Raw genomic sequence first — 11,879 nt, forward strand, 5'->3', positions numbered from 1 at the left:
CATGGCAAAGTCAATAGATGTGTCTGTCGGAGCAATAGTGGGGGTCGGGACATCTAAAAACGATTTGCTCTCTTAAAACAATTCAATCCTCAAAATAATAGTAGATTTACATAAAAGGCGCTTGCAGCATGAAACCTATTAGTCACTCACTCCATTTTGTATGCCTTAGTCTCTACATATATCTTCCTTTGGTTGTTTAATAAATAGTTTTTTTTTGTATATTGTGTCAGCAAATGTGATATAATGTTGCTTCCGCCCATTTCTAGGCTCAGTTTCCGAATTAGGCTATAACTCCGAGGTTACATCAAACAATGTTCTTTCAGCATCAATGCATTTCCTGTGGGACATCCTCCCTAAACACAGATGACATCATCATGAGCGCCTGCTCTATTAATTCTTTAATAGGGGCACTTTTCTGTTTCATCACAGTGAGTTAAAAACTAGTATCTATCTATCTAATAAATAATACATGATTTAATAATAAATTATAATAAAAATAAAATCATTTATTTCAGCAAAGACTGCAGCCTCAGGAATACAAGATATGGCTTCTGAGACTGTGTCAAAGCCATCTATAATTTATTAATTCTACAGCATTACAAAAACTATTTACAGCATGTAAAAACAAACAGGTTTTCCAACTTAAATGTAGATCTGTGAATAGTGAATCTCAGTGATTCGCTTAGGACTTCAGTTTCACAACTAACATAGCGTGAACATGTATAGGGCCTTTTATTATATCGGCACTGGCAATCAACTTAACGTATGTGAAAAAAGGATGCCTGAAGTCTTGTGAAAAATCAATACATTGCCAAGCTATGATTCAGTCTCTTTCTTGCTTGGAAAAAAAAAGAAATAAAAAAAGACAAGGATGTAGGCTTAAATTCTGCTGATACTACAGCCTATCATTGCTATCACATATTCCTTCATTACAAAGGGGAGCTGCACAGCAATTACTCGGCATGGAAGAAAGCAGTTCAATACTGTGTGACACATAAAGGTCAAATCTGTTTTCTCCTGGCCACTGGGGTATCTGGAGCATTTCCTTCATAAAGGGATTCCCAAAATCCTACGACAAGTCAGGGTTCACCGATGAGCTTCGCAAGTTGAATAAGCCGTCGCATTCAGCTCATCTTTTTTTCTTGCTGTGCTTAACCATTTTCTTTCGTTTGAGGATCATATCATACAGTTTTTCCAAACCGAGCTGCAACCCCTGCCCGTCGACCGCACTGCACCCTTGCACGTGGTGTAGGGTGGAGGCACTCAGCTCGTGTACTGCCAAAACCTTCTCCACGTCAGAAACAGGCAGCGCAACTGGAAGGTCCTGTTTGTTAGCCAACACCAGCACTGGAACTCCTTGGTTCTCTGACGTACGTGTAATCTTATGCAACTCCACCTTAGCCTCCTCCATGCGCTCCGCCTCCGTGGAGTCCACCACAAATACCATGCCGTCTGTGCGCCGCGTGTAGGACTTCCACAAAGGTCGAAGCTTCTCCTGACCACCCACGTCCCACACCTGAAATGTAATGGCACGGCCATTTCCGACAGGAACTTTAATCTTCTCAGTGTTAAATCCCTTGGTTGGGATAGTTTCAACAAATTCCTTCAGCTTCAGTCTGTAGAGAAGTGAGGTTTTGCCCGCAGAGTCCAAACCAATGACCACAACGTGGAGGGACTGGAAGTTAGGCAGGAACGGTGTGTTGGGAGCAATCTCTGTCAACTGGTTTCCCATGGCAAATTGGTTTTCTCACCCTCTTGTAAGGAGAAGCAGATTTGTCTAAGTGTTTGGCATTTGCACCTACTTCAAAGGTACTGCAGACAGACAGACGTGCTTGTAAGATCGGCGGCACCGTGTGGAACCTAATTAAAGGAGAAACAAAAGCTGATTATCATCACCGATATGGAAGTTATTTACAACTTCACCAGATTTGCCTTCAAACAAACAGAGTTAACCAGCTGCAAGGTTTTAAGCAGCTACTAAATAATACATAAAAAAATCTTTAAATTAGAAAAAGACTAGGTTTTACATTCACAAAAACTCACTGTAAAACTCTTTAGTGTCAATTTAAAATAAACAACAATAAAAAAAAGAACACAAATAAGTTTAATGTAGGTGTAACGTTAAAGATCGAGCTAGAGGTTGCTCTCAGTGCTTGCCACTTCTAATCCCCCTAAGTCTAAACAGAAATAGATTTCTAAAAATAAAAAACATAGATATTATAATTTCCTGTAAACAGTCTGTGATTTATTATTACATTCACGCACATAGTTTAAATGGAAATGATGGGTAGTCTATGTCAAAGTGGTGATTAAGTTACTACTAGGCTACTGTAAAATGTACGAAAGCTACATTATTTAAAGTTTAAATTATAAAATCCTATTCGAAACAACTTTAAAAAGCAGTACAAAGATTACAGACTACACGATAAAATAAAAATCATCATTGTCGAGCAAATTCAGCACATACTTGAGAACGAAAACCGCAGTGTAACGTTAGAGACAACGAAAACCTGGCTTGTAAAACGATGCTATTTCATCTTTGTCAACATTCACACACTTACCTAATAGATGTCTATCTTGAAACAGGCAGCTTTTTCATTTCTCATTTTCAAAACATAGGCGTCCAGTACTCCAAACGACTCAAAACAATGCTCATTTCCCAGAGTCTCTCTTCCCTCCGATAGCAGCGACCTCAGAGATGAAAGTGGAGCTGAGCGCACAAGATCCAGAACAACAATCCCCGCATGTGACGTCACGCAAGTCCTCATTCCTCTCGCGACTCCCTCTAGCGTTTGATTGTTCTGAGTCTTCAACGCGAGTTCTCGAATGACAAGTCGTGTTTGTTTTAAACAGCACCTCACTGTGGCGAGCCTAAGGCATCGAAACTATCAAGTAGTAGATCATGTATCTTTTGGCAGTACATGCGAATTATGAAGGGCGATCAGCTGTCTTAATCAGAAAGTAGGCCTACGTCTACAAAAACTCAAAATAATGTTTTATATACTTATATAGCACCTACATAAATGGTAATTAGTGTTTTGTTTAAAATATTGTATAGCTAGCTTCGGTATAACTCTATAAATGAACACTGTAAAATCCTGTGATCTAGCCTAAATGTCGTTTCACGCAAATGAACTATAATAGACATTTTCATAAAACTCTGTTAATTTTAAAAGGGGTTTTAGTGTGTATTTTCCAAAAGTAAGAATAAACAATCAAATTGACACAACGCGCTACAATCGAACTGTGGCGTCAGCACGTTTTGAGCAATTGCTGAACGTTGCTAGGAAACCACCAAGCTGTCCCAGGAGGACGTGGAGTTGTCCGCTGTGGATTTACATCCTATGGGATTTGGACGTAGGCTACTGCAGAACAACAGAACTTGGTACATTTTGTCCACTGCTCTGAAAATGTGCTTTTCTTGGCTGTTTGTTAAGCGTTATTATTATTTAGTGTTGTTTGTCTTAAACTTAAACTAAGACATACTTTTGCATTGTTTTGCTTTGCCCATATGTGATGTAACGGTATCGGACTTGCGCAGGACTAACGTTAACGTTTAATGTTACGCCACAACGAGTACGAATTGTTGTTGTTTTATTAACCTTATTTCGAACACTGCAAACTCAGCTTTGTCCTGTACTTTAAACATTTATGAGCAGCTAAGAAATCAGTTCAGTGTTTATTTCTTTATGAGTGTGTCATGACAAAAGAAACATCTCACCATGTGGGTTTGAATTTCATTAATCAGGAAATGGTCTCACGTTGCAGGCCCGCTTGTGGTGTAACATGTCAGCAATGCACTGGGAGGCCCGCCGCCGTCAGCAAGTGCTGGATCGCAGGTTATCTGCCTCAGTTAAGCAGGTTTCCATGTTAACAACAGTATATGTAATACTTTTATACACCTAATATATATATTTTTTTATATGTATAAATAAGTTAAATATTACAATCTAAATAATAGTTGTTGTTTTTTTTAGGAAGACAAGCCAGGTAAAAACAAAGAGCATTCTGAGGCACATAGGACACCCTGTGAACCTGCAGAGTCCAGTGAGTCTCCAGGTAAAGCTGCTCATAATAACAGGTCAACAAACATCAGTACACTCAAGAATTCTCGAGTGTTTGCATGCCATTAAGTACAACGAGTCACTTTTTTAGAGGTGACTGAATTTTAATGATCAAAATACAAAATTAACAACATACTATACATTGAATCTTCACTCAGTCCATGTAAACATTTGTTTTCTTCAGAGGTTGACAAGCAATGCAGTTGCAAGTGTCATGCCAAGATGAAAAGATACACAGTGAGTACATTCCTGCAGATTTCTTTAGAGATCACAAACTTGTTTAACTGGTTTCTGTAATGTAGCTGTAAGATTCAACAGATACAATTTGTCCAGCCGATGTATATATGCCATATGTGTATAATATCACAGCGATTATTTAAAGAACTTATAAGGTGAAAATGATCCAGAATAAAGCAGCATCTATATCAGAAGTGTGCTTGATTTGCTTTAGTCCCTCCAGTATTCCCAGCAATGGTGAAGATGAAGACCAGACTACTGGACAGCAACGACTCCACACATTATATGTACATTATATGTATGTATTTTACAGGAAACCAGACTTTGTTCTTTCATAATCCTAATTAAAACAGAATTGGGTGTTTAACAGTTCTGATTCCATTTTTTGCATAATTTGCTAAAAAATTCAAAACATTTCTATTTAATGTGCAAAATCGTGGTGTGCAAATTTTAAAACGTGTTTATATAATGTTAAACACTAACAAATCAATAGGAAAGAAAAGTGGTCTAAGTTAACAGAACACATTCGTTGATTATTCCAGTGATATTTGTATTGTATCGTTACTGTCATCATAGTCTAATCCTATTTAAATGGACTGTAGTAAATTATGGCATAAAATAGCAAGACCTTTTTAAAGCAACCTACTTCGATTTCTATAACATCAGCATTCATTGGCAATGGTTTAGTCTCAACGCAGAGGGAAGTGATGAGGCATGGTGGAATTCACTCCACAGTCAATATACTCATAGGCATCTGTAGACATCTCCTCTGAATGGGACAGGTAGGAGACTTTGATATTCAATCTGTAGACAACAAAAGGAATTTTACATTATTTACTAAATATGAATTGAACTGAATTTATAAAAACACTGGCACATGACATTAAAAAATGTACTTATTCAAGTTATCCTTGAGTATGTATGGTGCAAGAAATTTAATTTCTGCAAAAATATTAAGCAGTGCGACTGTTTTTAACATTGATGCTAATAATAAATGTTACATGAGCACAAAATAAGCATTTTAAAATGATTTCTGAAGGATCATGTGATTGGAGTAATGGCTGCTAAAAATTCAGCTTTAAAAAAATAAATTAGGTTTATAGGTCATGCGCTTTATAACCTATTCGATTTTAAAATAGACCAAAGTCCATGAAGTTCACATCACTGACAGTCAGCAAAAAAAAAAACTTCTTCATGGATCATATCAATATGGGGCAAAAAGAAGTAATTCATGGATCGCTGGTTGAATGACCAATTTTATTTTACTGTTTAACCACAGCAACAATATTTTGTGTTATGGCCTACAACAAATATACAGATGTTTACATGATTATGTTTATCTCAATTCAGGATGGTCCAAACTCCTCGAAATAAATATTGATCTTTATAGCACATTACAAGATACATAAATATAATAGCTTGTGCTTCAGGTCTAAAACAGCGGATAAAGGGTCCAGGTTCCCTTTGGAAGTTGGCCCCTAGTGTCCCCAGCCCCCTGCTTGAGAACTACTGTTTTAGACCTCACTGAGAATCATAAAACATAAGAATTTCTGTAAAATATTGTTCATTTTTCTTCTTTATTATGCTTATATTACATATGTTAATTTCTCAAAACACACAAATAAAGTAGACTTTTCCCCAGATCTCTAGCCCTAGCTCTGTAACCAGCAGAATCTCAAACTTTACCATAGAGAACTTGTATCTGTCAGAATTCCCATCTAGTCCCCCACTAAAGATAATCAACATTGAAAGTGACGGGAATTAAAATAAAACACTGACATTCTTCTGTGAAAAAAAAGAAGAAGAAAAAAGTCCTCAAACCTGAAATGTTTTGCATGCGCAATATGCTTATGTACCTGTTAAAAATGTACAGCTGAGACCACTGATCTATATAGAATGACTCATTCTATATAGATCAGTGGCTGAGACTCATTTCCGTTATAAACCCTAAAATTGAAACTGAATCTTGATTTTAAATTTGGCCTTATATTGTAAGTCTAAGGTACATTAAGGTGCAAAATGTTTATATATGTACATGTACCTTGGAATGTGCTCTAGAGATCAGTTTTTGTTCCATGGAGCTCATGTTAGCTGAGATATTGATGTCTGTGTCATGGCCCACAACATTTTTTTGCTATACAAAGATAGCCACGGTAGTTAAACATAGTAAAATAAAAAAATTATGTTTTGCCACCAATACATGAGTCATGAGGGAGGTAATCACTCAAAAAAACAGTTAGGAAAATGAGATGTTCAAGTAACTTCCAATGGACTACTTGAGATGGATTGACCCTTATAAAATAAATAGACTACTTGACTAAATTATTGCCAGTGGTTGACTGCTGCTTGTCTTGAACATGTTTTAACGGACTGAAATACAAGTATTTTGTTGTATTTATAGTGAAAGTGGAGAATTTAGAATTTTATACATTAACAAGGTATACCAGACATAGTAATTCTTCAAAGCACACCTTCCAAATCCAAGCCTTCTAAACATCAACCAAAGATGGCAACTATCATTCAATGATTCAGTCAATTATGCTAATAGAAATGCATACTTGCTTAGAAATGTATACTTACTGCAAATGCAAGAATAAAGTGTGAATCTGAAAGGCAGGTGACTTGCAGTAATTACTGTAAAAGGAAAGGACATTAGAGAATGTTTCTAGATTTATTTTTTGTATTTGAAAATTGTCATAGAGTCATAAACACAATGTAATTTACACTAAGATTATAGTGGGAAACTATATACATAACAATTAAAGACATTAATTAGTGAAGTTTAGATACTGACTGAATTACTTACTTGAGGCCTTGGTCATCAATTGCAATGTTGGCTATAACTTTAATCTGAAAGATGAACGAAAGATGAATGAAATCCCTGTAGGATCAATGGAGACTTTAAAGAAAGTATTTTTGTTTTTAGATTTATTCATAATTTTCTTCCCAGGTTTCTGATGCCTTGTACAATGCATCTGAGAACATTTCAATTGGAAAAATGCTTTACATTACAATTCGCTTAAATAATAAAGTTTTACCGTTTTCTGTGATCGAGGAGGAAGGTTGGTGACATTGAGGAACTTGGTATTGCCAACCACAGTCTCGAAAATCAATGCTTGCACACTAAGATTGTCAGCTGTGATTCTGACAAAGTTTTGGTTGGTAAGGTTCATTTCGTGCTGAAGAATGGATAATACATAGGATTAAGCTTTTGCATTACAACAGTTGAATCTTAGGGTGTCGTCTATATACGTCAGATCACCTACCGTGACCACTATTTTAACTTTATCTGGAGTGAAATAGACCATAGATGACTGTAGTTCCATAGCTGACATATCCATACTCCGTGGGAAGAGGAAAAACAGGATCAGTGAGCAGATCAGGAGGCAAAGCCCCACTGCTATACACACATAGAGTTTCCTGTGGGACATTAAACCATGTTGTACATAAATTGGAGAATATTTACATGATGAAGTACATTGTTTTAAAAAATTGCAGAACTATTGGCTTCTTGTCATAGTTATACTGACGTGTGGTGAGGTTTCAGCCTTTGGTCGCTGCAAGGAATGACTGCCACAAGTTGGTTCTCCTTACCTGGAGATGTCAATACAGACAGAATAAGGGTGTGTTTAAGAGCCAAAACTGCCAAAGAAACTTTATTTGAAACCAAATAATAAGAAAATACACTGAAACCTGCCTCTCGGGATGCGTCCTGTGCCCTGGCAGGTAGGGCATGGATCTGACTGTTCTTCCCCATTTACACTGCCATAGTCCAACCATTTGGAAAACCTTCGTTTCTCTCCATATTTATTCTGGGACATAATGCTGTATTTCCAGAAGATATCAGGTCAAAACTAAAGACCTTCACCCTAAACATTAAGACAGCTTCAGTAAGGTTTGTCTGTTGGTATGTAGGTACAAAATTGATGAGGAATTCAATAAGCAAACTCTAAGTTTTTTTTACTTTTTTTTTTACTTAAGACCTTAAGTGTTATTTTTTTTTTTAATAGACATGAAAATGCACATTCCAAACTTAAAAGGTTGTAATGCAAGAATGCTTTGGAATATAGACATAAGATTGGTCTTGTTTTAAAGAAGATTTGGCAGATGTTTGTAGAAGTGGAATAAATTAAGAAAGTGATACAGAAAAAAAGTTATAGAAATTTGAGTTTATGAAAATGTACAATGTAAAAAAATAATTGTTAATATTTTATATAAAATGTATATTTTCAAAACATGTTGGACTCTAAAACTGCAACAAAAAAAAAAGAAATCAAAGCCAAAAATCTGAAAATTTAAACCTCAAATTTTAGGTTGATATCTCAGAAAATGAGCTTTCAGTAAGATTTTGTTTGGGCGCAGTACCAACATTTTTCACTAGGTGAAAACCAGACTCCATTACTGCCTATATAAGGGCGCCTCCATTTCCATGTGGTTTGGGTGATCTGAACCATTATTTCAACAATTTTCATACAATTTATGAAGTAGACATCCTATTCAAAAATAGTATTGGAAGTTTGGCAGATTTTGATATGAATTCAACCTCTAAGAAACACAAAAAAAGAACATGTATGTGCATTATAGCTCGCTGCCACATCACAAATGGTGAATCTATTATTTTTTTCTTTACATTTAAAACATTTTCAGACCTATTTTTCTTTTTTTTAAATGTAATAGATGCTATCTTTTGAACTCTTGGCATGAAAACAAACTGAGGTTTCTACCATTCTTTCATGATTTTTCATGTTTATCGCCATTTCAAAATCAAGGTCTGAACACGCCTTAAGAGTATGAAAATATTCTTGTCGCAAATTGATAAATTACGGCTCCTATGTAATTTATTTTGAAAACCAAATATGAAACCTAGAGGTTTTAAGCTTTCAAATGATATATAGTTTGTCAAGATTAGTTTAGGTTTAGTATAGGATATTTACTGTTTTAAATGGTGGCTGTGGGCCGGTTAGTGTGACAGTGATTGTACTGTTCTAGTTATACATTACAGTAACAACCCAAACTGTTTCCAAAACCTCACTGTAAAACAGTAAAATATCCCCAAATGATCAACAAAGCTCTACAACAATAAAACTGCAAAGATGTCAAAGAACATTGTGGAATAACGTTCCATGATTTAATCTTAATCATGGACTTTAAACAACACAGTTTACGTGACCTTTAAGGAAACATATAATTATACATACTATATATATATGTGTATATTTTTTTTAGATTTCATATACTTTAATATTTATGCAAGTCAACATTCTCTCAATTTACATTAACTTTGAATTAAAGTATGTAAAGCAATAGTTCACAACGCAAATTAGGTTACAGACAGTGACTTTTGTCCAAATACTGTGATTTAGCTGATATACTGTATGTACCTTGTGTAAGAATGAAAATGAAGACATCTGTCATTTGTTTTTCTCTTGTAATGTTTCATAAATTTTCTGGAATGAGTTGAGCTCTTGTTGTTTTTCTAAATTTAATATGATCGGTAATCTACGCATTAATTATGTCATTTTGTCTTTTTAAAAAACCCAAACAAATTTTTAGTATCTACTGTTAACTTCCTTATCCTTGTGGTAAAGTTTTACTTTCACAAACAAAGGTTTATTAAGAAAATTCCTACTTTTAAAGATTTCTTATGTGAAGTAAAACATTTAATAAAATCACTAAGAATAATAGAAAATGTACTTCTTTTTTTGAAGAAATATGATGAGATCTTTCATGTACCATGATTAATATCCGTTTACCGTTTCTTTTCTTTTTTTTTCTTTAAAAAAAAATGTTACAGGCAGTGACTATTATGATTGTTTAAGATGTTGGTGATCACTCACAACTTTCGAGTTCAGGAAAAAGAAACCACATTTAAGCCAACCGTTTCCACCTGAAATGTTTTGTGGCGTAAATGCATACATTGTGAAAGAGTTTCTATTTTAGAGTAAGCTATCTTATAATGCAACCATCACATTATGACTCAAAACCAATGAGCTGCCTGTCTAACTAGACAGCGTTTTGTAACCATCGCCTAAGTTATGTATCAACGTGTCTATGTATGCAACTTTTATACTTTTCTGAACACAGCAGTAATGTGTAAAGTTAATGTGTAAAACAGTATTTTAAGACAGATACAGTACACAGACAACCTCAAATGTCGTACCAGAGATGAGAGACTGTTTTAAGTCGCAAAAGACTGGTTGAATTTATATCAGTTTCCTTCCTAAACTAACATCATGACACATGTAGTCTTGCCATAACATTAATTAATGCGTTTATGTCAAATCTTCACACAGCACTTTTCCACCTACCGTGAATTCATCTGAACATGGTTTGATATCGCGATTTAATCTTTCCCCGCAGATTAATGTCATTCGTTGCGTGTTATTGAAGACACCACACGCCAATTTCCTTCAAGACTCTGGTATGAACTTTCGAGTGCGCAGCTGCTTCCCTCTTTAGTCCTTTACAGTTGTTGGGTGTCGCCATCTGGTGGTCATAATCGATACTGCGTGTTTAAAGACTGCGGTTGATTAATATACCATTTGGGAATTATTATTATTTTGGAATTAGTGTCGAGTTTTTAGAGGTTAAAAAAGAAGAACATTTATAATTTTAAAAATTATTAAATTAAGGGAGTAAAAAAAAAAAGTAAGGATCTGAATACACTAGAGTTGTTAATTGACTAATCCCAGATTAATTTCTTCTCTCTATCAGGCCATGATGGATGAATAGAAAAAAACACATCTAGATATATTAAACGGAAATTGGAAATTATGGGAAGAAATTATAAATGAAGAATGGTATTTTTGGTTGCAAGACACATGTACCTGTTCACAGAGATGGAAAGAGTTTGCATGGAAAGATAGTGCCTTTTTTTTTCATTACCCATACATTAAAAGTAAACTATTATCCACAACATTACCATACTGGAATATGTGCATGTCGATTTTAACCATCTTCATGTATTCTGGAGTCGTCCAAAAATATTCCCTTTTTGAAACATGGTTTTGTTGCAGATCAAAAATAGTTTCTGATATTTAATACCAAGAGATCTCACAACATTATATCTTGGAAACATTACACACACTATGCTGAGAAGAGATGTATTTCTTGTTAATATATTAAGTGTAGCAAAAATGTTGTTTTTTTTTCAATTATCATTTGACAATTAATAATACTATCATTAAAAAAAAATAAAGATACAAAACATAGACTGGGGAATCTGTACTCAGTTCCTGCCTTGAAAGAGGAAGCTGACTAAAACGATAACTAGTTTAACCTTTAGAACATTCCATTGTTTCAGCAATCAAAATGTGTGTACATTAACCAAACATAGTTTTGCTGATTAGTGTGATTTGAACAATAGCGAGAAGAGTCATGATTATACAATGCGAATAAAAAACTCAAACACACAGATAACTATAATGGAATGTTTTTTATTCACTGTGCTGGACACAAAAAGCCATGTTGACAAGCCTTCGGTTCATAGTAATACATTGCACATGAAAATGACAAAGATGACCAAAATTGATGCCTAGCAAAAACTTTGACCAATCAATCACTGGTTGAGTTAAACAT

At 35.0% G+C, this 11,879-nt stretch overlaps 3 protein-coding genes and 1 long non-coding RNA gene across 10 annotated transcripts in view; 1 reads left to right on the forward strand and 3 right to left on the reverse strand.

The window, feature by feature from the left end:
- Positions 1–485: 485 nt before the first annotated feature.
- Positions 486–2,706, reverse strand: arl4d (ADP-ribosylation factor-like 4D). Its single transcript, XM_077200740.1, has 2 exons — positions 2,562–2,706; positions 486–1,860 (listed from the first exon to the last, which is right to left on the reverse strand). The coding sequence occupies exon 2, from the start codon at positions 1,730–1,732 to the stop codon at positions 1,130–1,132; it is 603 nt and encodes a 200-aa protein (XP_077056855.1). The 5' UTR covers positions 1,733–1,860; positions 2,562–2,706; the 3' UTR covers positions 486–1,129.
- Positions 2,707–2,916: 210 nt separating this feature from the next.
- On the forward strand, positions 2,917–6,917 carry LOC143709945 (uncharacterized). Of its 4 annotated transcripts, none has more exons than XR_013194424.1 (5): positions 2,917–3,385; positions 3,749–3,885; positions 3,978–4,059; positions 4,249–4,301; positions 4,516–4,670. It is a non-coding gene; the product is annotated as an uncharacterized LOC143709945 (long non-coding RNA). The 4 variants fall into 4 exon arrangements; XR_013194425.1 differs by having other exon boundaries at positions 3,280–3,385; positions 3,769–3,861; positions 4,516–6,917; XR_013194426.1 differs by having other exon boundaries at positions 3,280–3,385; positions 3,769–3,885.
- On the reverse strand, positions 4,148–10,763 carry tmem106a (transmembrane protein 106A). 2 transcript variants are annotated; one of them, XM_077200739.1, is made up of 8 exons: positions 10,610–10,763; positions 7,999–8,170; positions 7,832–7,895; positions 7,568–7,721; positions 7,340–7,480; positions 7,108–7,151; positions 6,882–6,935; positions 4,148–5,105 (listed from the first exon to the last, which is right to left on the reverse strand). In XM_077200739.1, the coding sequence occupies exons 2-8, from the start codon at positions 8,120–8,122 to the stop codon at positions 4,991–4,993; spliced, it is 696 nt and encodes a 231-aa protein (XP_077056854.1). In that variant the 5' UTR covers positions 8,123–8,170; positions 10,610–10,763; the 3' UTR covers positions 4,148–4,990. The 2 variants fall into 2 exon arrangements, with proteins under 2 accessions (XP_077056854.1, XP_077056853.1); XM_077200738.1 differs by having other exon boundaries at positions 7,999–8,126; positions 10,610–10,743.
- Positions 10,764–11,721: 958 nt separating this feature from the next.
- Positions 11,722–11,879, reverse strand: part of nbr1a (NBR1 autophagy cargo receptor a) — an 11,117-nt gene continuing 10,959 nt past the window's right edge. For all 3 annotated transcript variants that reach the window (XM_077200743.1, XM_077200741.1, XM_077200742.1), the window contains exon 21: positions 11,722–11,879. This exon is cut by the window's right edge and continues 717 nt beyond it. The gene's annotated coding sequence lies outside the window, so the exon portion shown is untranslated.

The sequence above is a fragment of the Siphateles boraxobius genome, unplaced genomic scaffold (assembly GCF_051911475.1).
Source record: "Siphateles boraxobius isolate OS27281-9 unplaced genomic scaffold, OSU_SipBor_1 46, whole genome shotgun sequence".
In the NCBI taxonomy this organism is placed as follows: domain Eukaryota; kingdom Metazoa; phylum Chordata; class Actinopteri; order Cypriniformes; family Leuciscidae; genus Siphateles; species Siphateles boraxobius.